Source organism: Magallana gigas, chromosome 2 (assembly GCF_963853765.1).
Source record: "Magallana gigas chromosome 2, xbMagGiga1.1, whole genome shotgun sequence".
In the NCBI taxonomy this organism is placed as follows: Eukaryota; Metazoa; Mollusca; class Bivalvia; order Ostreida; family Ostreidae; genus Magallana; species Magallana gigas.
Window position 1 is genome coordinate 27,544,922 of NC_088854.1, and position 27,196 is coordinate 27,572,117.

Below are 27,196 nucleotides of genomic sequence, written 5' to 3' on the forward strand. Positions count from 1 at the left end.
CTGTTTTATCACTTTGTTTATTTCGTTTAAGCATGACATGATAGGAGAACCAATGTAAAGGAATCTAATTCCAGGGTTTAAGACTGAAATCAACAACAGGTAAACACAGACAACAATAAAAACAGCAACACAGACACATCAATAATGCACCATAAACAAATCAAAAACAAAAGATCATGGGTCATTTGTCCCATCATTAAAAGCACTAAGGCTCTGTCTAATATTAAGCTATTTTGTATTTTTATATTCATTAAAATCTTGAAAATTCACTAAATATATTTAATATAGATCTAATGACTGCTAAAATCTCTGCTTTTCCTCCCTATCAAAAGTAAAAATCATATTTATAAACAAAGGAGCAAAGGCACATGAGAGTGCACATTTTTCTTGTGATGAAAAAATATAGCCGTACCTAATAATATGAGTAATTGAAGTATATGCACACAGTATTATTAGGTAGGGGCATAGTTTTTAGTAAGAGAAAAATATATGTCATGTGGAAAGGTTGAAATAAACATGCATCAAAAATATGTAGACATATTTTACAATACGAAAAAGATTGGGTGGAAAATCAAGTTTGAAAATAAATACTGTGTTAAAAATCATTGAAATTTTGTTAAATGTGCTAATTACTTGACAATTGCTTCACAAAATCATTCATTCAACACTGTCATTATTCTTGCCAATATAATAAACAACTAATCATCTGAGATTTTCTTAGTTGACTTCATATATTTCAAATGACATGAAATATGAGATACTGTCATGTACATGTGTTTCATTTTACTAAAATTAACAAAACAAAAAAGCTTCAAAGGAAATCCTAATCTTCAGACTTCAACTTAGTTTATACCATAGATGGCTTCCAATTTTGATAACAATAGACATCTAACTACAACAATTTTCTTCATGAACAATTGTTTCATTCTTTCAAGCAGCATTAACCTTATGGCATATACATCCAAACTGAATCTTACAGTTACTTTATTCAGGTAAATGCAGTTAACAATGTATTAATATACTAAAAAAAAACATAAGTAAATAGCAGCTAATTCACACCCTTTGATTTTCATGTCCCTTTAAATAAAATGTGAAATTTCTATGCTTCAGTGTCTGTAAAAAATCAGAAATAGTCAGATATATACCTCCTATGTATTTGGTCAGAATTAGAGAAAACCCAAAAAAGGAACAAAAATATGAAAACTGATGAAATTGTAAATGATTGTATCTAAAGAGTACAATAATATCTTTACCAAAACCAATAACATGTACATGTATATTGTTGAAGTTTAATATTCCAAGATTCAACAAAAGTTGCCCTTTTTAAGAAACTGGATACCAGTTTTAATAAAGGAGTGTACAGTCCATGCAGTCTGCATCATATTACATTGCAACACCATAAACAAGTCAATTGAATAAGACTGTACAAATAAGCAATGTTCATTTAAAATTTGCCGAGAGTAAAAAATAACCACCATAAAAGCCCCCTATGCCGGGATAAGAAAAGGAATAGACTTGATTGACATCCAATTCATTCATCATTTTAAGGGTCTTAAACCTCTAGCAAATAGATAACTCTTACTGGAATAAATTAATACTTCCCTTTCTGAAACTGTCAAAATAAGCCATCTCTGTCCATTATTTTTTTTTTCAGTGGTACGCTGAAAACATTTGATTTAACTTACATAAGGGCAAATATTTCTTTTGGAAAATGATCGTCATAATAGTAGACATTTTGGAAAGTGTACATACAAGGATGTTGTACAGTAAATATTTGATTATCCAACAACCCAAAAATTGTTTTCAAAGATTGTCCGCAATTTCATTCTAAATGGCAATATGCATAGAACATTTTTACATTTAATTTCCTTATAAATTTTAACAATGCAAAAACAATATTGAGGTAGATTGAAAAATATGCTTTTTATGCATGCTTTTTATCCAATTCCTTCAGTGTTGTCAAATACTCAATAATTTAATAATCTAATTTTCGTTCTACAACATCCTATTGCTTTGGCTTCACTACATACTATTGCACAACAAACAATAATTCTAAAATAGTGCCATCAACAAACAAGGTATATAAAAATATAAGTAAACCCGATTAATCAGTGTAAGGAAAGAAAATTATTGTCAATAAAAAGCAATAAAATTGAAACATTAGTGTGTGCTTAAATTTACTAAGCATACAATTAGATCTATTCTTGAAAGTACAGATAAAAGTCAATCAAAAATCCATATATAAAAACAGTCACATGATTTTGAAAATCAGACCCACAAACACTATTATCACATCACAGACACTTAACACATATAGGAGAAAAAAGACATTTGGTATTTTTTTCAAAAAAATCACAATTTGGTAGTACAAATCACAAAATCAACTTTGTAGACTAAAATTTCCATGTGTCTAGTCTTCTAGATATTCCACATAATACTGGGATTCTCGCAGGTAGTCTTTGATACTTGTTGGAATGGGCAGTCGGTCTATGTGATCTCGACGCACAATCTGAAGAATCTGGAAACGACACATATGTTGAAGAGACTGCATTTGGCGAAATCGTGAAACCGGGTGAAGGAGATGAACGGGCATGGGAGGGGCCCCAGGACCAGAGGGGCGAATGAAGTACAGGAATTGTCCGTTACGTGAATTCCTGACGCACTGTTCAATGAACTCTTTGATGGTAGATTTCCCTAGTGAATCTGGCTGGGACCAAAAGCTGAATTTACCTGGAATAAAATTGACCATCACCATTGAATAAAATTGAATATTATATACATGCTTTGCTTCAAAATTCAATTTGACAAAAAATCTTTTATCATTAAGCCAAATTTTATATGTAAAAGAAGTGAACGAAAAAAAATATACATTGTCCATGTAAATGGATTAAATTTTCAAATTTTATGTACATATGTATTAAAACATTCTTCGTTAAAAAAACTGAATTGACAAATTTCAATAGTTTTCTGTCCCTTGTGCAAAACAAAAATAAATTCATCCACCTACTGGTAAATATAATCTTCATGGATTAAATACTAAAAGCATTACCTTTAAGTTTATGAATAACTGATAATTACATGTAGAGTGTAATTTAAACTTGTAGAAAGTAAAAGGCTTCGTTAATTTTGTTTTATTTTTGGCATTTGCGTACCTTTGTGGTGCTCTATCCGAGTATGGTGGACATGTCCATTCATGTTGAAGGACAGACTGAGAATGTAGCGCTCATCCGAGCTGTCCCTCACCAGGAACGACCCATCAGGCTTATTCAGGAGCTTGATCTCTGCCTCATCCCAGCTAAGAGGGCCCCAGTACCAACCACACTAACCAAAGTGATAGAGCCAATTTGATTTATCAGTATACAGTAAAAAATACATGTACGATTACAATGGACAGATATTATATTCTTTTTTATAAAATGCTTACTTTAAAAACCTTATTGACACAATAAATTTAAGTACATGAACATTATTTGTTCAGTGTAAATTGCATTGACATCCATTCCACTTACATCTTTCAGCTGTTTCATGCTATCAAGGAAGTCTTTTCTGCATCCTGTGAATTTAAGAAAAAATTGTATTTTCTTAATAATTCAGTATCATGAGGATTTAAAATACAAAAAAATAGTTGTGATTTTATAAAAATCATGCTGATATTAAGTGAAAATTGTGTTTTAATATGAAAGGAATTTCTTACTTATATCTGAATTGGGGTTAAATCTAGGAATTTCTGGTAGTGTGACTGGCTCAACAAAACTTGATTTGGCCTTGACGTCTCGCAATGGTTTGTCACCAGATGTCTCAGATTTGACCATTTTAGTTTCCACAAGATCCTTGTGCACATTTTCACTGTCTAAAGACTTAGCCATTCCCATGGGGTAAGTCCTTCTGGCTTCAGGGTTCTTATGAACAGCGGTCTGTCTCAGACTACTGTCTCTGACCTTGACACCAGATAAACTACTACTTTTGACCTGAGATGAGTTACCAGAACACTGCTGCCTTATGCTGGAAGATTTCCCTTCCTTTTGCTTCCTTTTCTGTCTTTCTTTCTCCCTGCTATGTTTATTGTACTTTTCTTTCATGCCCAATTCTGAAAGACTCATATGCACAGGTTCTTCATCATAGTAATAGGAGGGAATGCTTTTATATGGCAGTCCTTTGGGTCTCCATCTGACTTCTGCCTCTTCATCCAGTATATCTTGTGCATTGTCAGTTTTGGGATCACCACCTATTGCCCCTATTGGCAGTTTCATCATTTCTGCAGTGTCCTCTGAAGCACTAGTTTCCATTTCCGACTGTGAGGGGGTCACGTCTGTGTTTGAAGCACTATTTTGATCACATCCTAAATCTGCCTCTGTGATGATCAAACTTCCAGCCAGACTTCCTTGATTGACATCAGAACACTCTGAGTATCCATCATCTGGTTGTCTAGGAAGAGCGTCGACATCTGCATCAGCAAAGGGTATTTCCTCCCAAGATTTTACACCTGAGCTGCTCATTGGAGTGTCTTCATTCACTACTTCACTACTGTTATCATTCACAGCTCGTTCATATTCCAGCAGGTTTTCAATAGAAGACACACCAGATGGAATGGCCTGGCTATGGAGACTTTCCAACACAAAATCAGCATCATCTTCATATGATGTCCCCAAAGGAGACTTGTACTGAGCTGGAGACACCGAACTGTTTATGGACTCGGTATGTTGCTTTAATGGAGTGCTTTCGGATTCTTCTAATTGTGTAGCTGCAAAATTGTCCAAGGGCTGATGATCAGTCAGATCTGATTGTTTTACCAGTTCTGGATTCGAAGTTTCAAGAGTCTCTGAGACTAGCTGCTCAGCAGATGAAGTAAAAGAATTGATATTTGAGATTGGCTGATCTAAAGATATACTTAGGTCAGTTATAGCACTATCTGTTTTTGCACTGCTTGCATTTCTGACATCACTAAACATTTCTAAGTTCTCACAAGCTTTTTCACTAGCACTACCATCAGTTTCTAAGTCTTCTGTGTAAGTTTCACAAACACTATTAGACGACACAACATTTTCTGATAATGAGTCAAAATGATTCATAACTTGAGCAAAAAAATCAGTTCCAGAGGAAGAATTATGAATTCCACTATCTATTTGCAAATCTTTTACATCTTCATAGGGTCTCTCTTTCCTTATATAAGATGGATATGGCACTGAACACATGTCGTCTGCTTCACATTGTGAATTGTTAATATCGTGATCTTTAATTTCCTCATAAATCCTTTCTCTTCTCCTATAAGGAGCCTTTGAGGAGCCACCACATGTTGAATACCCGTTGCCCTCTCCATCCATTGGATCAGGCCTCACTGAAGAACTCCCACAAGCTGAATATCCATTGCCCTCGTCATCCATTGGATCAGGTCTAACTAAAACACTCCCACAAGTTGAATAGCCATTGCCTTCCTCATTCATCAACTCAGGCCTCACTTCGGTTGATTCTGAATTTGTCTCCTGAGAAACAAAACAGTTCTGTTCAACAACATGAGTAGAATGAACGAGTATGTTGTCCTCACTACAAGTTTCTTCTGAACCCAGGTCGTCCTGAGCCTGAACACTGTACTGTCTCTCTGGTAAAGGTGGAGGCTCTTTCTCCACACTTTCCTCCCTATTTATAGCACTACTGGACCTGACTGTGTCTTTCCTTTCTCCACTTTGCTTGGTTTTGTTGTGAACTATTGATGGGTTTGCATACACATCCTCTGTTTCTTTCCAAACCACTCCTCCCTGAGAAAGACAATTTTCTGATTTGTTTGGCGAACCCATCTTTGCTGATTGTAAAGAGTTGTCATGGTGGAGAGGGCAACTTCCAGAACGCACACTTAAAAGATTTGAAGTCAAGTTTGGCAGAAGGTGGTTTCCCACATCCAGATGTTGACTGTTTGGTCGATTCACATCTAAAATATTTTTTTTTAATTTCATCATTAAAAATAAATTCATCTATTTTCATCAAAAATGAATTCATCTATTCAAAAGTACAAATACATTTATATTTTTTTTTATTATATGATGTACCTCCTGTGTTAAATGAAGACAATTGCTGACTTAAACACCAAAAATATGAAGAAAATGCAAGTAGAAAAGATTACATGTGACAAACCTGTGTGACTCAAATTTGTGCTTCTTCTTTTCCTGGCACTGATCTCAAGCTCGTTTTCCCCTCCCCGAGCCTCAGCCTGACCCCCTGCTGACTGAGTTCGTCTATGAGTTTGTATTGCTGGTTGACTCTTAGCTTCCTCTTCCTCTTCTTTCAACTTTTTAAGCTTCAAATTTTTCATTTTTTCTCGTACCTCGTCCAGAGTTTCATACCCTGGATCCATGTCATCCAAAGGGATGGGCTCCTCCTTACCCCCATCGTCCAAGTCTATACCTGCACCATCGGATACTATGAAGTCATTTGACACCTCCAAACAGGACGCCATGGGGCTTTTATCCTGAGGGGGCAAGACCTCTGTGATTTCCTTTGAATGCCTGGAACGCCTGAGTTTGGGAAATGCCCCGTTTTTCTTCCTCATTTCAACAGGTTTCTGGTAGCTACGGTCAGACTGACTTCTCCTTACATCCACTCTGGCAAAAGGTCCTTGAGATGGTGTCTCCTTGTGCTCAGGAGACAGTTTCCTCTTAAAGTACAGTCCTTCCACATTCTGAGCATCTGGAAATTCTGAATCTGTATCACGGTTACGAAAACGTAGCTTCTGCACGAGTCGCCCAAAGAGACTTCTATTAAAGGAGGGAGATGACAGTTTGTTTCTCTGGTTCCCTGGCTTTGGGGGTTGAGTTCTAGGGGGGAGGGTGGCTGATTTCTGACTTTGTCCAGTTGCCATAATAACAACTCTAATTATGGCCTTATCTACATAAGTTACCCTTCAAATTGAAAAGAGATACAATAAGGAAATTACCTAATTGGATACTTAATACATCAATTACATCATTACCAGCAAGATATATGTGTAAAACTCAACATGTGCAGAAAAATCTTCCTGAATATTTTTATGTATTAAATATAGAGTATCTAAAAATTAGCTCTTCAATTTTCCTTTTAAAAAAAATCAGATCAAATACAAGTCATATTAAGAACAGAAAAACCCATAAACAAAGTTTGCTTATTTATAAAGTTCAAAAATAATGAACAAATACATACAAGGAAGTGAGGTAGACACAGCGACACCGAAGTCTGTGCTGATTTGGTCGGTCTGAGCACCATTGGTAATTTTGGCTTAGGTGTCCCCTGTAAAATGTAAAGAGATGAAAATGTTAATCACTGTTTAAATGTCATAGATATTTTGTTGATCTACATGTATATAGTAGATATAATACGGATATATATTATGTATTTATGCACACATTTAATAATTCATCCTTGAGAACTGAATGGGAGTTTGACAAGACAATAATGATCCACTTCCTTTTTATGAGGAACATTTCAAGGCAGAAATAATAATGTATTAAATTCTCAAGTGTCAGTTACAAACACTGTCATGTGAGAGAGAAAAGTTGTTCATAAAGTATCAGTAATTTTTATGTTGGGGCCATAATAGAGAGACAGCTTAAAGTTTAGACAAATACTCTAATGCTTGAAGATTCTTCCTGGTTAAATTAAGTAAACATGGTAAATTAAGAATATTTCTGACTTCCTTCCTTTTTCAGCAGGGCTTTGCTGAAAACAAAGTCCTGGCTATAGGCATGCAAATTGCAAATGTTTCTACAAATAGCACAACTGCAAATTTAAAGTAAACAAAAAACCAAACAGCATCAAAGGAGAAGCTTCCTCTATACCAAATAGTTTCTCAGCCAGCCATGTCAAATCTATCGGAGAGAGAGAGAGAGAGAGAGAGAAAGGAGCTTGCCAAGTCTTTACTGCACAATATGTATAATTATACATCAAAAGAGCCAAGCTTTCAGTACTTCTGTACTTTGATAACAATTGTAGTCAGCTAAATATACTGAACCCTGTACAATGCATATTATCATGACATCTCTACATTAAATTCATCAAAATTTGATCAGCAACTGATCATAAGCATACCAGTAATTTTTTTTAAATATTAGCATATATTTTCCTTCAAAATTTTGAGGCTAGATTGTCAACAAAAAATTAATCATCAGATCTGCCTTAAATTTTCATACATGAAATTTTTAGCCATAATCTGTCATTTAGTAAAGAAAAAATCTAAATACCGGTGCTTTAGCTTTAAAATTTGAATATTTTCCAGTATTTTATACAAAGCTCTTCATCCAAAGGAGGTGAATATAACCTTAAAATGGCCAAGTCCATCGAGCCCTCTTAATGCATGTTTCATTCATACTAAAATGGTTAATCTGTTAAATCTTGGAAAAACCATGACATTCTTTGATCTGTTGGTTTATCCAGTTGGCAAGATATAAAAATAAAGCTCACAAAGAAACTTAAAAAACCTTGTCTTGTGAAAACTGAATAGATCTAAAATTTAAAAAAAAAATAGCACTCACAGTGAAATTTTGTTTGAATAAAACCATGCCTTGTGAAAACTAAAACCAACAATTGGATGAATGACTCAGCCAGACAGAGGTAAGTGGATTTCCTTTAATACTCCAGTCACTATCAAATTAGCATGCTCTCACTGTAAACTATAACTAAATGACTTACTTTGACAAGCACAACACTGTGCACACAAAAATCAATACCAATTGTTTTAAAAATGACTTTGCCTATGGGAGAATTTATCTTCTATCAAGTGGATATTACAGTTAAACAGATCAACTCCTGAAAATCTGCAAATTTTTATGCATAGTATACTCTAGCTAGAGCATATATATATATATGTAATATTCGACCGAAAATTTTAAAGTCCTTGTAAAAAGTTACTATTCCTGTATATAATACATGCCAAAAAAAATTATCAATATCTGACAGGTACAATTTTTTATTCTCAATTTGTGGATCTCATCCAAAGGCACAAGACAACAAAACTAAAGTAATGTCTAATTTGATACCTGTAATTGTCCCAATTATTAACATCGTTTTTATTTATCAATACTTAAATTTTCGTATATTCGATCATTTTTACTTCTAAAACTGCAATTTTTGTACATGAAACAAGAGTATGCTTTTATTACCAGAAATGTTAAACAAGTTATTTTAATTTGACAAAAGGGAAGTATGGTACTACAGATGGCATTATATTTGCAGTCAACAGGTGGCCAACAATGAATAAATATTCAGTTTATATCATAGACATACAATGAAATTAGAAATCTAATAAATTACAAGTATTTTTGACAGAATAAATTGTATGCCAAGCATCCAAATGTCACAGGATTTCAGAAAAACTCTAGATATTGATGACTGTGAAATGGTCAAGATACTGGGTGGCATGGTGAATTCATTCTTTCCATTTTAATAGGTACTTTCTACCAGCTTTGGTGGCCTTGTTTTTATTCCTAAATAACTTATTTATGCACCAAATATGAATGAGCCAATCTCTTTGGTCAATTTGATATATAGATAAAGTAAAAGATAACTTGTAATCAGAGTCAAAGACTGTTGGCAACACTGTATATAAGTTATACTTATTAATTTTGATAATTGTGTTGAATTGCCCATGCAGCGTCAATATTGTCTCATCCACACACAATAAGACACTGAAGCAGAAATATTAAAAGGGTAACCTTGGCCTTTTAATCTTGGCCTTTTAGAAATATCAGGTCTTAGTAATACATGCAATAGATGGCAGATTAGTTTATAAGTATTAGGTGACCTAGACTTTTGACCTTGACACAGTGACTTGACAGTTGACCCTTGACCTCTTAAAACCAATGTGAAGAGTCTGTATCATATAGCAGATTTTTTTTATGTACAAGCCTCCGCCCCTTTTTTTTTTTTACATTGATTGAATCCCTATATGGCCTTGACTTTTGATGTTTGACCTTGAAATTCATTTTACTTTATACATGTAAAGTACAGTAACGTCCAGCAAGATGATACAACCCTTTGTCAAAATTTTACAAAGTCTTAGAATCTTACTGCTCTGTGACCATCCAAACTGTGTTTTAGACAATGCCCCTGAAAGAAACTTCCAACTACAGTAAAATTCTTTAGAAATTCGGCGAAAATTTCTGGGATTGTTTGATACATCTGAATCAAACTGCCTGCCAAATTTGAAACAATATAAATGATATTGAAAAAAAAAAAATTATCAAGCCTGGTGGCATTAAACCATCTTCCAGAAAAAAAAATTTTGGCGCTTTGATTATTGTATCCAATAAATTCATACCCAAATTAAGACTTAAAATCTGTGTTTTCATAAAAAAGCAACCTGTGACGGTAGTGCATGAAACTCTACCAAGGATAACTCATCTTTCAAGTACCCCGATTTTATTTGAATTTAGATAACATTTTCTTGTCGTTCATTTTTTCCGACTTGGCTAAAACACGACTGGTCTTCATTCATTTTAGACTTTGCATGAGTTCCTGTAATCCACAAATGCATATAAATCAAATGATTCTTGACCGCATGCAATTCAGAACAACAGGAGAATGTGCTTATTTGAGAAATAAAATCAAGAATTTGACCAGGCTTGTTTATTTCTTAGTCAACACAACCGGTCATATTCTTAATAAGCAGCACTGATTTTTCTTATTTGAACAACTCAAAAATTCTGTCATGTCAACCAGTCATCAAAAACCCATCCATCCACTACCCATCTCAGTCTTGTATGAACACTCAAAACGTAAACACAGCGGATCTAAGCCATACTGGTGTGTGTATTGTACTGCATCACATACATTCATTCAAATGACAGTCTATAGAATTTTGATTCTGAACCTGTTTAGAGTCACTGTGGCCAAATGGTTTGCACACTGGGTATGCAAATCAAAGAACTGCACGTTTGAAACCGGTTCTGGCCATTTTTTATTCTCTTTTATCAAAGCTCAAAAATTAGTTTTTCTTTAATTACTCATTATTGACATTTTTGGAAATTTGTTTAACCATTTAAAATAGGTAGAAAGGCCTCTAATTGGTCTATGAATAATTTATCTACTAGTTATAATTTCTCTCTTCCTGTTATATTTTGTGTCCTTCCCAACCCCTGAATTGGGTTAGATCATGGGTTCATGTCATCATGACATTTAAAAGAGAAAATACAGCGTCATAATGAGTCATGACTTGAAAACAGAAGGCCAGATAGTTCAGTGGGTAAACAACCTTACACGAAATTCAGACCTGAGAGACTGAGAGCCATGTGATGATGTCAGCATCTTTGCAAGCCAAGGGTTTCTGATCTGCACTGCTTCTCACAAACCCTTGGCATATCATAGTTACTATCAAAAGTCAGGATTTTTTCTTAACTTTTGATTGGGTTTTACTGAAACAGTTTAACAAATCAAAAAATGCATAACATATCTGATTTAATTGACAATACTTTCATACTGTTTATTTTTGAATGTCTCTGACACAAATAGCTCAAAACCCTTATTTTTCTAGTCTTTCTGTTTGAGCCTTCGCGATATATGTAGAATGCAATGGTGCAATAACAAGTACAGTACTTGATTGAGTATCAACACAATTGCGTATCAAAAGAGGCACTCCCAGTCTTATACCTTTACAGTAACATTTCACTTTATTTTCATTTACTGACTCCACTGGACAATAATGAACATTAAGATATTCTTTCAACTTTTTAATATCAATTTTTAAGGAGGATGTCATTCCTGCACCAGGTACATTAAAATACTGCATCATTAATCATTGGGCTCACCACGATTTATAAATAGGATGGGAGATCACGTGATGAAAAATATCCTGACTCTTGATAGCACAATATGCCAAGGGTTTGTGAGAGCGGCATGGATCAGACACCCTTTGTTTTAATAAGATGTAATGTCTGGTAACTCATTATTTCTCCCTACCATTAAATAAATCATCGAACATGTCATTTAATACTATCAATACTCAGACAAAGCCCTCTCACAAGATTTTCAGGCTCTCCCTAAAGATAACATGTAGTTTAATAGAATAACGAATATTTCAGAGAAAAAAACTCTACCCTATCAACATTTCTTGCCATTTTAAATTGTGCGCCAAAATCGTTTAGCCTTTAACTCCAGACATTTGTATTGTTTATTGTGGAGATACACAACATAAAATATCTGGACGATGCATACTAAAATCTTTTCTAAACTAAAAGGCTTTGTTCTTATCTTATTAAAATTTCAGTCATTCAGATAGAAATTGTGAAAATATTGTTAAAAGTTTAAACAATTTGTTCTGGAACCATTCGTTTGAATCTAGTTTCTTTGCAAATTGTTCAGAGCATTGTCACTTTGACAGAAATTGTCGAGTTATGGTCTGCTTCTGCTAACGTGACTTCATATTGTAGACTGAGCAAGCAACCTCTACTGACGTGCGACTATTTCTCGCCAATACATTGTGATGTCAATTTTCGTATATAATTTTATGTGTTATAACTTGACATTGCAATGTACTGGCAAGAACTGGTCCCATGCCAATAACGTAATAAATAAATAGATATTTATATATATCTACAATAGGCAGAAAGGACTGTGCACATTTCCAGATAATGAGAAATGTAAATCTGTTATTGGCTTTGCCCTCTAAACAGTCAAACTGTAAAACATATTATGATACTGGCGTGCGACCAGTTCTCGCTGAGTACCATTTCTCGCCAGTACATTGTGACGTCATTTTATCAAGACATAAAATTATACACGAAAAATGTCGTCATAATGTACTGGCGAGAAATGGTACTCAGCGAGAACTGGTCACACGCCAGTATAGCATTAACCACCGAAAACAACTTGAAACATTTAGGTTATTTAACAACGTATGGGTTATAGACACAGACTGACAGAGATAAGATAAGCTTTCATTTAGAACCATGAAATCACTGATTCTCCAAAAGGATACACATCATATACATTTAAAATACAATAAAATGTATATATTCAAACACGCTAGAAAACATTTATACATTACGCGTTTTAATCAAAAACTCCTCACACAAAAAATCGATAAATAAAAGAGTGTAAAATGGTTTTTCAATGTTTAACTTTGGCGTTATCTCTTCCTGGTTCGATATAGCCAATAAGACATTAAGTTTGCCAACTTTAAAGTACTAACTAAGATATACCAACCATAGTGGACCTTATTTGAGGCATCAACAGATGATAATGTTAATGTTATGTGAGAACTCCATCACTGCAACAGGAAGTTTATGAATCAAGTACTGAATTTGATACACGGATGCGAAATAGAAAACTTTGACATTCGGATAAAAACGGATATAAAAAATAACAGTTCTCCCATCTAAATCAGTTTATAAAAATTTTTATCCCTCATCTATAAAAACAAATAGTATAGAGATAATTTTTATACATAGATTTAGATTAAGTGGGGAGAGTATAGTTTCTAATTTGTTATTTGCTCTTTTTTGGGGGAGGGGGGGTACAATCTTAGATGTCATTAATTATATTGAAAAACAGATACATTAGTCCCATATTATTTTCATAACAATTTATAATGTAACGTACTTTTCTTTAACTCTATACAAGGCATTGATATTTGTTTGTTGAACACATTTTACAGTATATACTATATTTGATGTCCTCCAAAAAATTCGAACCTGAGTTTTGACAACTTCAGCAATTGCTGTGTAATCGTATTATTTACATGTACCTATGGCCATTTTCTGGTGAAAAATCAAGTTGAATATTTATTCTGTTATCATCGGTTAACTACTGAGTACGTAATCAATTCTACATTTTTCCGAATTTGAAGTTTGTAAGTCTGAATACATGTAATTCTATTGATATTCTCAAAGAAGATGGATGAATAATACGGGTAAAATGATTCTATCATGATAGATAAACTACTAAGAAGCCTTTTAAAGTGCTGTATTGTTCCATATTTTTGTCCGATGATAGCCCAATTAAGGTCTAATGAAACACAAACTACAATGTAATTTCAATCAACAACAACAACAAAAGACCATTTACCGATTACCTCCTATACATGTACATGAACATAAGAAATATCATTTTGTATCCCAATATTTGAAAGCTTTCGGAAAATAATTTTAATAAAAGTCCATAAACTCGTGGCCATAGTCGCATCCGCCACATGTATCTTGTTGTACGTATAACTAGAATGGTTCTTACAACGATTACCACGATTCTCGTCACCACATTTTGAGCCAATTTGTTGTTCTTCTTTGTGCATGTCTTATAGTAAAATAGTCATTTTGACTACAGTTAGAAATTGTACTATTCGCCTATTGTGTTTTGTGCCATCTTACTACTCGTGTCCGTCTTCGTTTAGATTATTTCATTCACTGGGGAGAGAGAGAGAGAGAGAGAGAGAGAGAGAGAGAGAGAGAGAGAGAGAGAGATTATATTACCTTTTTTCACTACGATGAGAAAATAATAGCTTCCTTCATTACATGCTGAAGTACTTGTATATCGAGTTGTATCTGAATATATATCTATAAATGTTTACTGAGAATTAGTGAGTATATTTAGATACAGTCATGCAGAAAAACAAAAACTGTCTCCTTGTCAAATCTCTTGGAGCCAAATGTTAAGTGCGCACATAGATGCCCGGAAAAATCCACTTATTGATAAACATGCACGTGTAGGCTTGATGCTGACGTACTGAGACAAAAAGGAAATAGTATAAAACATAAATATATATTGGGGATTTACGATGTACGAGGAAGCTTCTTATTATGGCACGCCAAATTCACTAAAATTAAGCTACACATAGTTTAACAGTTAATAATAAAACTAGTTTTGTCGACTGTTAACTATAGTTAACGAACCGTTAACTATAGTTTTCATCTGTAAAACCGATTCTAAACTAAAGTTAACGAATGCTAACTTAAGTTTTAAACATCAACGATAAATTTTGCTGATAATTAAATATATAGATTCACATCTGTAAACTATTATTAACATTCAATAACTATAATTAAGAGTTGTCAATCAAAGTTTCACAAATCGTGAAACTATATTTATCAGATAAACTATGTTGTAAAATCGCATATGGTTGTTTTTAACGTGAATTATAATTCACACTTCTGAAACATAGGTGATCGCGTTAACTATGGTTGACAAAAATATAGATAAACTAGGTTCACGTAAACTATACTTAACGAGTCATTAACTATTGTACACTGTTTATATTCAAATTCCGTATACTTTTTTGAAAGCTTGTAAAATACCCTAGCACATTTGGGTACAGTTTTCTCTTTTAGCTGGTTTTGCCAGAATCGATCTATATGTGAAAGTAAAAAAAAATGTACTTCGCTGCCCTCATGTACGTAATTCAATAAAAAAAAAAAAGCAATATTCCAGTACGTGGGTCTTCCCCATTATGAACTGATTATATTTACCCGGTGAGAACTTGCTTATATAACAAGTCTGTTTAAACATAATACCCGGGGAGGGGGATTAAAGGACTTTCAAAACTCATTCTTACCCTTTTTCTTAACAAGCTACTATCATTCGTGAATTATTCTGATTTTTAAGGCAAGTTTTTAAATTTATTTATTAAGTAAAAGGACTATGTGTGGTATGGTCAACTATCTGCCCCCGATTTCAACCAATTTTTAAATAGTATCGTATAAAAATAAAATCTTCACAAATCATTGTATAGAGGATGCCTATAACTTTAATAATGATTTCAGTCATCATTGCTCATTCGCTGTGTATCTATGACGTCACCTAAATGGCCCAATTCCCGCAAATTTGCAAACAAATGAAAATATTCTCATTTTTGCTCTATATTTTGCATTCGGAAGTATAGAGCGCAGGTCTGCTCAAGCGCGATTTGAACATATACTTTTCTTCAGATAGTTATACACATTATACTAAAATATGGTACTTGAGCAAGCCTGCGCTCGATGTTTCCCAGTCGAAAAACCATCGGAAAACACCCATATTTTGCTACAAAACATCAATTTAACAAAATAATGCAATATTCATGACGTCATTTCTACATTATGACGTCACTGTGGTGATAACCTTTTACACCTTTATTTCCAATATGATTTTAACTATCTTTCACCTTATTTTAAAGCTCTTTCTAAAACTTCGATTTTGGGGGGCAAAAATTGCATAAAACCGCACTTAGTTCTTTACATGGATGCTCATAAACAGGAGACTTACGTGGATTTTTTAAAATAAAGAATTATATATTCGTTAAAAAAGAAAAGTTGTTTGAATTGATATGGGTGCAAGATGATGAAATATCTAAAATCAATATTTGTGATGAATCAAACACTATTATCGAAATTTTCCGTTACTATCCGCATCCATAAATTTTAACATTTCTGCAGCACCGGAAATAAACACCAAAAATGAGAAAACATACATTTTTGATGTAATATTTTGCATTTTGTGACTTGATTGATTCTTAATGGAATTGGTTAAGTAGACTATATCACTTTTTATTGCAAATTTATGGAAGTTATACACTGAATTCTCGCTATTGTGTCGTCAGTAATTCCAGACAATATTTCCTTTGTCTTTCACTTTGCTCAGCTGTTCAATGTCTAGGAAATAACGATTGATACAATCATATCACCTTTAACGCTTGTTTCTTGGGAAATCAAAAAAATAATTTTTGTTTGAATATTTTTTATTTATGGCAGACATAAATTTTGTCATGTCTGCATGTTGTAGCATTTTTAAAATACATACATGTATGCTGGGTTCTAAGAATTGATGTTCTTGGAAACTGTTCTGAATATGAGACATGTCTAACAGGAAAACCAATTTCAGGGTGCAGTGTATGCTATTATTGTCATAATCATTGCATCACAAATTACTTCAAATTTTTGTGCAATTTAAATGCATCAGTTATATAAGATATTCAGTAATAATTATCTATGTTTTTTCTCTCAATTTTATGCTATTAAAAACTTACAGTCATGCAGAAAGTTATTTAGCTCATATGTAGTTATTTTTTTCCAAGTTTTGGTGTTGTAATATATAGTTTCCCCAATTAATTTTTCAGACAGAACAAGAAAGCATGGACATATTGTCTCTGGAAAAAATTCAAAAAGTTAAATGTAATTATTTGATAAAAATGTATTCTATACTCATTTTGAAATTTTTTTTGTTCAGGGGGTGTTTGTCTAGGACTTAAAATGTTCGATGAGACAAGGGGGAATACAATGAATGAATAAAAAAGAATCAAGTCCTCGGGATGGGGAGTTCATCATCCAAGTTTCGCAAACACCTGAGCAATGGAGACGAAGTTGCAGCACTTCATCTCTATAACAACAACAGCGACCTCAGGAAGGGACTTGACCCAAACTGTTCATATGGCGACCATCACAACCATGAAACTCCTTTACATTATGCAGCCAGACATGCAATGAAAAGTCTTTTAAGGTTGTTATAATCAATGAATGCAAGAATTTGTTTTTAATAAAAATTGGCTGGTTAGTCAAAGTTGATTGAATTTTTTTTCGACAAAAAGGAAGATAACTTATTTCCCAACTTCAGAAAGATTATACTAAACAAATGTCTACAACCTGGGAAAATAGTCTTTGAAAAATATTGTGTTTTATATTTGAAAAAAAACTAAGATTTTTTAAAGAAATATTTTCCTTTTTTCAGGATTTTCCTGCATGACCATAGTGGTAATCCTAACAAAACAAATGGAAAAAAGGAAACCAGCCTGATCTGTGTTTGTATGGAAAAGCCAGAAAATGCCCAGTTTTACCCTGTTCAAAGGAAGAGACTAGACTGTCTAATGATCCTGTTGAAGTGGAGAGGATCAGAAACAGAGGGAGGAGATAAAGAAAAAGTAGACCTTGGCTCCCAAGATGAGGTATAGGAAAATGTTATGCAAAGCCCATAACAAATTTTTCCAAAAATAAAAGGGGAGGACGAGAAAACCCTTGCTGGTTGTTAATTTATATGTTAAGGTTAACTTCATAATAATTTTCAAATTGTGATGAAAATATGTTTCAAATTAAGCACTAAGTTTAATTTGTTTTGTTTTTGCAGAATGACAACACAGCGCTTCATTATGCAGCATTATCTGGACTGAAATACTGCGTAGAAGTAAGTCTATGTGCAAATTTGCAGTTATATTTTAAGAAGCATTCACGTTATCTTTTTTTTAAAATTTAATTCAACAATTACGGTATGAATATATATCGAAACTAGCTAAATGTGATATTAGAAGTTGCAGATATTGGCGTCAATATTGTATTGTAGCCAAATTGCATTCAAGTATATGTAAGATTGTAGATCATTTGAGATTCCTTTTTGTTCAATGACATTTCTTTATGCCTGCAGAAATTAGTCCAGTCTGGTGCCCCACTGTTCACAGAGAACAAGGAAAGGCAGACACCATGTGACTGTGCAGAGCAAGGCGGCCACGCCGAGATAGCCCTGTACCTAGAGTCCAAGATGGTCTTCTCCGTAAGTCGGCCATCTTGCCTCTTGGGCCATTAAACTCAAGCTCAATTTTTATGTCAGTCTCGCTCCTCCTTTATATATGCCTTCTGTAAACAGTACATGTACCAGTAAGCTTGACTAAGTTTTATGACTTCTGAGTTTCTGCTTCATGTATAGAACAAAATTGAAAAAACATATGTATCAGTAAGTATATGTACTGGTATCTGTGAATGATTTTGAGTTGTAAATTACACAAGTTTTCATATTGGTTTTTTTTTTTTTTTCAGAGTGTTGGTAATGAAGATGAAGCTGAAGATGTGACATCTATTGTGGAAACTGAGGTACATGTACAAGGAACTGATTCATTATTGTGTGAATCAAGTTCAAATTAAAAGTTACTTTCTTTGAATTGTCAGATTGCATTTGGATATGTAAAAAATAAAATCTCCAATGCCATATGTTATAGCAGAGAGTTGCAGTTAGGGATTTTGGGTTTTTCAATTTTTATTAAACCCTAATTTTCAAAGCTAAAAATGATATGAATTTTGCTCATCCTGAGTTCATTCAATTTATTAAGTGTTAATGATTCTGTTAGTTTATTGAAGATTTTATGTAAGATGACCTCACAATAAAATCTGTGTTTACAGGAGTACAGTGGATTACGGGCCCAGGATTTACAGGAGGCAAAGGATCAGCTTCTGGTGGAAACTGCAGACATGTTAAGTGTTCCCCTGTTTACAGCCGAAGCACTGCTCCGAAATTATGGTCAGTTGTTTCAAAGGTTATCAAATTCACTGTTAATTTGTTTTAATGAACGACAACAAAGTCATTTTTTTTTCATAGACTGTTGGTACATGTTCATGTAAAAAATTTAAGATACATATAGGATTTTTTTTAATGTGAATTTCATGGTAATTATCATTCTGTGATTCTAGGGTTAGTACATGTACCAAAACAATTAAAAGTTTGCAGATTTTATTTGTCTTTTGTAGTTTTTTTCAAAGTGAACCTTACCAAACTCTTCAGTATTTTGTACATAATGCTCCCACAAGGATCCCATTTGTTAGGATTGCATGAATGAATATCTGTAACATTATATAAAGTTCTCATAACTTGGAATTATTTTATTCTATACAACTACAATTTTGTTCTTGTACAATTGTAGAATGGTCCCGGGAGATGTTGCTGGAGGCGTGGATGACGGACCCAAAGCACTGCTGTGAGAAATCCGGGGTCCACCCTCCCTCCAGTATTTTCTGTGATAAACCAGTCGTTCAGCACTCCCTTCACACAGATCAGCCCCGGTTAGAGACACAGCAGAAGTGCACTGGAATTGTAAGAACATTTCTTAATGTAATAATGTTTTTTACCAGCAAACACTTTGCTAGAAATCGTTATTGTCGGTAAAATCATGTGGTTTTTTTTTTTTCAAAATAAAGAAATTTTGCTTAAGATATTCTGAAGGTTTTTGGGGGTGGGGGGGTTTTGAGTGAATGAAAAGACCCATTCTCTTCATGGTTTGTTCTTTTTCTTTTTTTTTGTTTTATTCTTGAATTACTCAACATGTTTATTATATTTTACAGTGCGATATCTGCATGGATTCCTTTGTAATGTCGGACTCTCATGTTGGAATGACCTGTGACCATGTGTTCTGTAAAGACTGTTGGAAAGAGTAAGAGTCAAATATTTAATAAAAAGACATTAATACTAAATGAGAGTCAACATCTTCCTAGGTTTATATCTTTAATAATAAGGATGACTGATACCTGAAATATATATATACACAGTACATTAGTAAATGATTAGTTATCTCCTCCCCCGGGGACAAGTTTTTTTTGTATACAAAAAAAAAACTTAAACAAATAAAGTCAAGTCTATTAGAAAATAAATCTTCAGGAATGTTCTGTTAAAGTCTTCCGGACGCGAACAAGATTAAACGTATGATGTCCTTTCACAATTTTAAACGCAAAGTCTCTAGATTCACTTATCAATGTCTATGCATAATTCATTAATCAGTTCCTGATTCATCAATGTTATGTTCTGTTGTGTTGCGGCGGGGCGGTCTTCGTGGTGTCAATAGTTCCTTTTCTCCAGCTTTATTGTGTGGCTGAAGACGGGATAGAGCACGTGGTATCCTAGACTTAGAAGGTACATCTGGTTCAGGGGTGTGGTGGAATGACTGGTCCAAATCTATTTGTGTAGGCTGTTGAATTGTCTGAGTCTGAGTCGCCTGTTTTTGAGTGGGGACTATAATAGGTGTCTCATTCAATGCAGCTGGTTGACTTAAGATTCTTGTTGGTGATAAAGACACTGGAATCTTGGGCACTTGTGGCTGTGTCGTCTTGGATGTAGTTGGAGAGCTCAAGATCACTTCTTGATGTTGAACTGCAGTTGGTGCCATCAAAGTACCTTGTGTTTGGTTGGTTTGAAAAGGAGTGAACTTTCGTAAGTGTTGGCGGTTGCGGATAGTTACTCGGCCTGTGCCATCTACACGTATAACATACTGGTGGTATTGGCGTACTTCAACAACTGTTCCTGTACGTTCCCATCTCCTGGGATGGTTGCCTACCAAGTTTTGAATGTATACATGATCTCCAACCTGTAGTGTTGGCAGGTGATGAGTGTGTTCATTCCACCGTTCATGTTCCCTTGAATGACGTTTGGCAAGAGCCATCTCTCGATGAGACATTAACTCAGTCCATGTTTCATGTGGAGAATATCTACCCATCAGTATGGGAATGGCATCACGAATGGGTCGTCCAAACAGAATCAATGCTGGTGATGCTTTTGTCTCTGGGTCAATCGAATTTCTGTACATCAGTAAAGCTCTCTGGAATTTGTCAACATCCAGAGATCCAACAGCAGAAATGTTGTCCACCAGCATGCGTTTTACTGTCTTTACCGCAATCTCAGCCCTGCAGTTAGCGTGTGGGTTTGCAACTGATGAAAGTCTATGACGAACTCCCCAGGCTTTTAAAAACTCTTGAGTCTTCCCTGCTGTGAACTGTGGACCTCCATCAGACGTCAACTCCTCTGGGATGCCAAATGTCACGAAAGTCTCACGAAGTCTCTTGACAAGTCCTTCTGCACCTGATTCAGACTTGTATACCATTGGCCAGTTTGAATACCTGTCAACAATAACTACATAGTCATTACTGTTATATGTGAAGTAGTCACTGCAAATCATCTGGAATGGATAATCTGGAGGTGTTATGTCAGATGGTGGCTGCATAGGGTTTGACTTGGCCATCTGATGGCAGTGAACACACTGGTCTCTCACCCTGGCAATATCTACTGTGATCTCAGGCCAATATACAGAGTCCATAGCCCTTGCACGCATAGCGCTGACTCCTTGGTGGGCTGCGTGTAAAGCATCGAGTACTGGTTTGCGAAGAGCTGGAGGTATAACAATTCGTTGGCCCATAAGAACTACACCATCCACGGTGCATAAACTGGATGCAAAGCGGTGGTAAGGACGCAAGTCTGTTGGTAGCTCCTTGTAGTCTTCTGGGAACCCTGCTTCCATCTGCCTGATGAGATTTACAAATGTAGGGTCTGATGCAGTGGCCTCACGAACCATGCTCCAAGTAACAACTGTGATAACAGCATTCAAGGCACAAGTGGCAGCAGCAACTGTGGAGGTGTCATTAGCTGTATCATTATCCTCTGTATGTAGACATAGACTGGTAAGTGCATCATGATAATGAGCAGTCATGTTAACTAAGGAATCAAGTTCAGGTGCTTCACCAGGTAAGTTCAGACGATCTGGTGGTCCAACAGGATACCGTGACGCTGCATCTGGCCCAAGGTTCTTTCTGCCTGGTACATGAATAATCGTGAACCTGTACCCTAAAGTTTTCTCTTTGAGGTTGAGGAGTCGTCTGTTGTCGATGTCCGTGAGCGATCGATCGTTCAGAATCTGGAGTAGTGGCTTGTGGTCAGTTGCAACAAGAAGGTCTTTGCAACCAAGAACATAGTAGCGTGTTTGGTGAAGTGCATACACAACAGCCAAGGCCTCACCTTCAATAGGAGCATATCTGCTTTCTGCTGGATGGGTGAATCTGCTGCCAACTAGACATAGTTTCCAACCGTCATTACAGCAGGTAGGGGTTTTACTTGAGCACTGACAGTACTTCTGCATCAAAAAGAATCCAATTCCGTCAACAGACCAGTCGGTAGCTAGGCATGTCATACGAGCAGGGTCAAAAAGACGAACACCGTCCTTCATCTCCTGAATAATGATCTCTTTAGATTTGTGAAATACTTCATCTAATTCATTTGTCCAGCAGAATGTTGTGGATGGTTTCAAAAGAGCACGAAAAGGTTTCATTTGTCTTGCCATGGCAAATGCATATGCTCCTTGGTTTATAAGCCCAAACCAAGCTCTTGCACCAGTAATGTCAGTTGGTGTTGGGAAGTTGCTAATTGCATCTAGGAACTTAGTACTTGGTCGTATGTTTGTTAGAGTGATTGTAAGTCCTGCAAAATTGACAGTGTCTTGAGCAAATTGAAACTTCTTTGGGTTTAATGTAATGCCATTACGAGCACACAGGTCGAGCCATTCACATGCCTGAAAAAATGCTGCTTCAATGGAGTTCGCCCACATACATGTGTCATCCACACATTTAACCTTGTCGTTGAAATTTGATATAATAGCATCAAATCGTTGATTGTAAGCGTCACCGCTGGCCATGAATCCCTGTGGAGCAACTTTGTACCTGTAGCGCCCCCATGGTGTGATGAATGTTGTAAAGTGGCGATCTTCTTCACGAATAGGCACTGAGTGGTACCCATTCCAAGCGTCTGTCACTGTTTTTTTCATACCTTGAGGGACACGGTCAGCCAGATGAAAAGGACTTGGGACATGATGTGTTTGCCGAACAGAATGTCGATTTTGTGGTTGTAGGTCTACTGTCCGCCTTGGAGTGCCATCAGCCTTGCTGGTTACCACCATTCTTGAGCACCAAGTTGTAGGTGTGTTTTGACTTACTTGTTCCAGTACACCAATGCGAACATCCCTCTCAAGATCAGCATAAACTTTATCCTGCCAATGGATAGGAACAAGTGCTGGTTTGTGGACTGCTACCGGTGTGGCATTAGGATCAACATGGAGTTGGAGAGGCTCACAATTCATAAGTGGTAGAGGTTGATGTTCACATACATTAAATGTTGTAGCACCATAGTAATCAAGAAGCCACTCTTTTAGTGACTCTACATGTTCCTCTGTGGCCTTCAGACCGGGTGGTAAAGATGTGGGAACAGGTGGTGGTGAAGGTCGACGTCTAGGACAAGAGCAGGTTGCATCTTCAGAGTTTTCCATAGATGCAGCAATGTTTGGAGATGTGACTGTTGATACATTAGGAAAGTTAGTGTGAATAATTCCCAGAGATATGAGTGCTTCTCTGCAAATGAAAGCTTTTTCCATGGTATCAGAGACATAACACAATAAACGTGTTGACATGGCACTGCTAGTAGCGTCTTTTGTTGTGATGCTTACTGCGACTGCTCCAATTACACCAAGGTCTTCCTTTATAGCTCCACGCATTACAAGTTTGACTGGAAGGAGATCCTTTTCTGTTATTCCAAGATTGTTTGCAGATTGTAAAGGTATGATTGAACTCTGGCATCCTGTATCAGCCACCATGGACATAGTGATTGTCTTTAGCTGAGAGGTGTCTTGAATGGGATGTCCAAACGATGCATGGTCCTTAGGTAGGGGTGTCATGTTCACCAGGAGCATTGGGTGTGGTTTTGAAGGTCTAGCCACCCAGTGTCCATCAAATATGTGATGTTCAAGACGTGATACTTGGTTTGTCTGTTCAGATGTAGTGCACAGCTGCTCATAGATATAACCAACTTGTTCTTGTTCTGGATCTTTGGTTGATTTCCCTTGATTGGGCGGGTTCCTGTGGCCCTTGCCTTGAGCGCAGATTCTAGAAGATGCATCACGGTGGCCCCATACTCCACAGGTAGTGCACTTGCTGCATGATTTGGTGTAATGACCTTTGACTGTACATTTAGCACATGTGAATGTCCAAGCTTCACAGTATCTAGACCTGGCCTTGCGATCATTCCTCTGTCCGTGAGCAGGACCACCACAAGCCCAACATTTGGCTCCAGCTGCTTGCGGTCTTTTTTGAGTATTACATGTGGCACTCATGGCACTAGCTGAATCTCCTACTGCACTCCTTGTGACTTTACCCTGCTCTTTCTGAGCAATAAATGATACAGTCTCTTCTAGTGTTCTATCTGTCTTGGAGTCACCTAGCAGGTCAGACATAATTTCTGGGTCTGCAATACCTCTTACTAAATTGTCCTTGATTATCTCATCACTGTAGTCAAATATATGGTTGCAACCTAATTCTTTACACGTTGCTTTATACTGGCACAATGACGCTTGGCCTCTGAGACTGGCCAAAAAAGTTCTGATATTTGAACCAGGTGATTGAGTCATTCTGTTCAATTTTATGCGTTGGACCAGTGTGCTTTCTTCTTTGACGGCCAGCCTTTTGATTGCCTTTAAAAGATCTGTCTCTAGCATACTGGCAACATCACCTTGAAGGTCACGCATAATATCTGTACGCAGATAAGGGTCACAGCAGTAGAAAAGGGCTGTAGGCAAGACATTGTCTGTGATCGCCATCCCTGTTTTGTACATCTTCCACTGTCTGGTGAATGCAGACCATTGATCTGGATCACATCCTGTGGCTATAGAAGGTGGGTCTAATTTTAACTTGTGCGTTGACGGTTGAGCCAGAGGTGGGTGGACGGTTCTGTCATGAATCTGTAGAGCAGTGGTTAGAGCAGCGGCAAATGCTTCATCCAGGTCCTGAGATTTCCAATTACAGCCGTCTATAGGGCACTGTAGAACTGGCATTGTAAATTAACTGTGGTTAAGCTGTTAGTTGAGTATCAGTCATAAATGAGAGTCAACATCTTCCTAGGTTTATATCTTTAATAATAAGGATGACTGATACCTGAAATATATATATACACAGTACATTAGTAAATGATTAGTTAAATACATTAAAACCACGAAATCTTGACAGCTTTCTTAGGAAATCTTGAGATATATTAGCAGATTATCCATTCTGGGTAGATGGCTATTTATCCTGAAAATAAACTAAACTAAACTTTATTTATTTTACAACGATTGATAAACAAGTTCGACAACTTATATTAGTATCTCTCATTGGCCCGAATGTTAGCGTGAGGGGGTCATTGATGTGGGAGGAAGCCAGAGTGCTCGGAGAAAAGCCACGTGTCCAAGTGGGCAACCGCCATACCCTATCACATACAACCAATGTCGATCATGGGGATCGAACTCGGGTCGCAGCGGTGAGAAGCGAGTGCATTGTCCACCTCGCTACTAGGATACCCCTGAAAACAATAACATATGTAAAGATCATTAGGATTTTTATGCAGAAGCTTCTCGAACAGGCAAACACTGACACATATTTTTCTATTTTACAAATGTATGTAGGAGCATATTGAAAATGTTTGAACTGCGATTTGAAAAGGATTTATTGACCTGATTATGAGTAATTTTCTTTAAAACAGATATTTGAATCTCAAGATACAGGAAGGAGACGCCCACAACATCACGTGTCCTGCCTATCAGTGCGACAAACTCGCCCCTGTTGATCTGATTGAGGGCATCGTCTCGCGAGATATGGCTAGAAGATACCTCCAATTTGACATAAAGGTATTACAGATTTTTTTTTAAATCTAAATGGTACACATGGCTTTTTATCCCATTCTAGTCAAAGTTGATTTTGGAACTGAAAATTCTTTCAGTTCATCCAGTTTATACTTTGTTGAAATGTTTACCGGTAGTATTAATTTGCATGAGAAAAGGAAGAGGGGGTTCCTCAAAAGGAGACTCAAGCCATGCATGTGCATGTACATGTACTTTCATGGGATATTTCAATTTACATTTATTACAAAGATGATAGGTTCAGTGATGTTTGCTGGAAGTAAACTTTGATTATACAATGCAAGAAGATTTTACAGATGCACTTTATGGATTACCGGTAGAAACTTTTGGTATCACTTCTTCTAAGAATATTTTTCACCTAAAACACATTGTATTTGCATGTACATGTACTGGGTTTATTTTTTATAGGTTAATAAAAGTCAAAACATAATAGTCTTCATTTTCTCCTATTAAATCCACCTAGTTTATCATTTTTCATATTTTTTCATATTGTTTTTGCAGGCGTTTGTGGACAGTAACCCGAACATCAAGTGGTGTCCATTTCCCGGGTGTGGGCGGGCAGTCAAACTTCCCGATCAAGACGACCGGAACAAGAAAATCCCTGTGGACACATCTCGAGCAGTGGACTGTGGAAATGGACACTATTACTGCTGGTAGCTGTTCAGTTTTTACATGAGCTAAGAATAAATTTTGGTTGATCAATTTTATGTTATTTTCCATTCCATTAATGAATATTTTATCCACTAGCTGGTATGTCTCTCTAGTCTGAGTCATATGGATAGTTTTCATCGTAATAATTGTGATATGTATTTTAAAACAATACAGGTAGTTTGTTCAGTATATACATGTATTTGTATGGACAGTGTAAATGTTGTTTATTGATATCTTTCCTCTGTTGAATAAGTAGATAAGAGATTTTAACACTTTATTTTACAGGGACTGTTTAGGGGAAGCTCATGAACCAAGCAGCTGTGATAACTGGACAAAATGGTTCCAGAGGATTGGAGAAATACGGCCAGAGGAAAGTATGAACTCTATTCT

At 35.8% G+C, this 27,196-nt stretch overlaps 2 protein-coding genes across 7 annotated transcripts in view; one reads left to right on the forward strand and one right to left on the reverse strand.

The window, feature by feature from the left end:
* LOC105348134 (serine-rich adhesin for platelets) lies at positions 1 to 14,540 on the reverse strand. 4 transcript variants are annotated; one of them, XM_011457463.4, is made up of 7 exons: positions 14,424 to 14,540; positions 7,168 to 7,254; positions 6,127 to 6,890; positions 3,695 to 5,923; positions 3,510 to 3,553; positions 3,153 to 3,321; positions 1 to 2,730 (listed from the first exon to the last, which is right to left on the reverse strand). In XM_011457463.4, the coding sequence occupies exons 3-7, from the start codon at positions 6,848 to 6,850 to the stop codon at positions 2,411 to 2,413; spliced, it is 3,486 nt and encodes a 1,161-aa protein (XP_011455765.3). In that variant the 5' UTR covers positions 6,851 to 6,890; positions 7,168 to 7,254; positions 14,424 to 14,540; the 3' UTR covers positions 1 to 2,410. The 4 variants fall into 4 exon arrangements, with proteins under 4 accessions (XP_011455765.3, XP_011455759.3, XP_011455774.3 ...); XM_011457457.4 differs by lacking the exon at positions 14,424 to 14,540 and adding an exon at positions 13,162 to 13,305; XM_011457472.4 differs by lacking the exon at positions 14,424 to 14,540 and adding an exon at positions 8,496 to 8,537.
* The window catches only part of LOC105348108 (ankyrin repeat and IBR domain-containing protein 1), a 26,704-nt gene continuing 7,955 nt past the window's right edge, over positions 8,448 to 27,196 (forward strand). Inside the window, exons 1-12 of one of the 3 annotated variants that reach the window (XM_011457431.4) lie at positions 8,448 to 8,574; positions 17,152 to 17,421; positions 17,650 to 17,863; positions 18,043 to 18,099; positions 18,337 to 18,462; positions 18,726 to 18,779; positions 19,086 to 19,203; positions 19,604 to 19,773; positions 20,022 to 20,110; positions 25,999 to 26,143; positions 26,657 to 26,808; positions 27,092 to 27,180. In XM_011457431.4, the coding sequence (XP_011455733.3) occupies positions 17,234 to 17,421; positions 17,650 to 17,863; positions 18,043 to 18,099; positions 18,337 to 18,462; positions 18,726 to 18,779; positions 19,086 to 19,203; positions 19,604 to 19,773; positions 20,022 to 20,110; positions 25,999 to 26,143; positions 26,657 to 26,808; positions 27,092 to 27,180 (1,402 nt within the window). In that variant the 5' untranslated portion in view covers positions 8,448 to 8,574; positions 17,152 to 17,233. Of the gene's footprint in view, positions 8,575 to 16,349; positions 16,451 to 17,151; positions 17,422 to 17,649; positions 17,864 to 18,042; positions 18,100 to 18,336; positions 18,463 to 18,725; positions 18,780 to 19,085; positions 19,204 to 19,603; positions 19,774 to 20,021; positions 20,111 to 25,998; positions 26,144 to 26,656; positions 26,809 to 27,091; positions 27,181 to 27,196 lie in introns of those variants that run through there. The other 2 variants (XM_011457425.4, XM_011457418.4) reach the window with 2 other exon arrangements.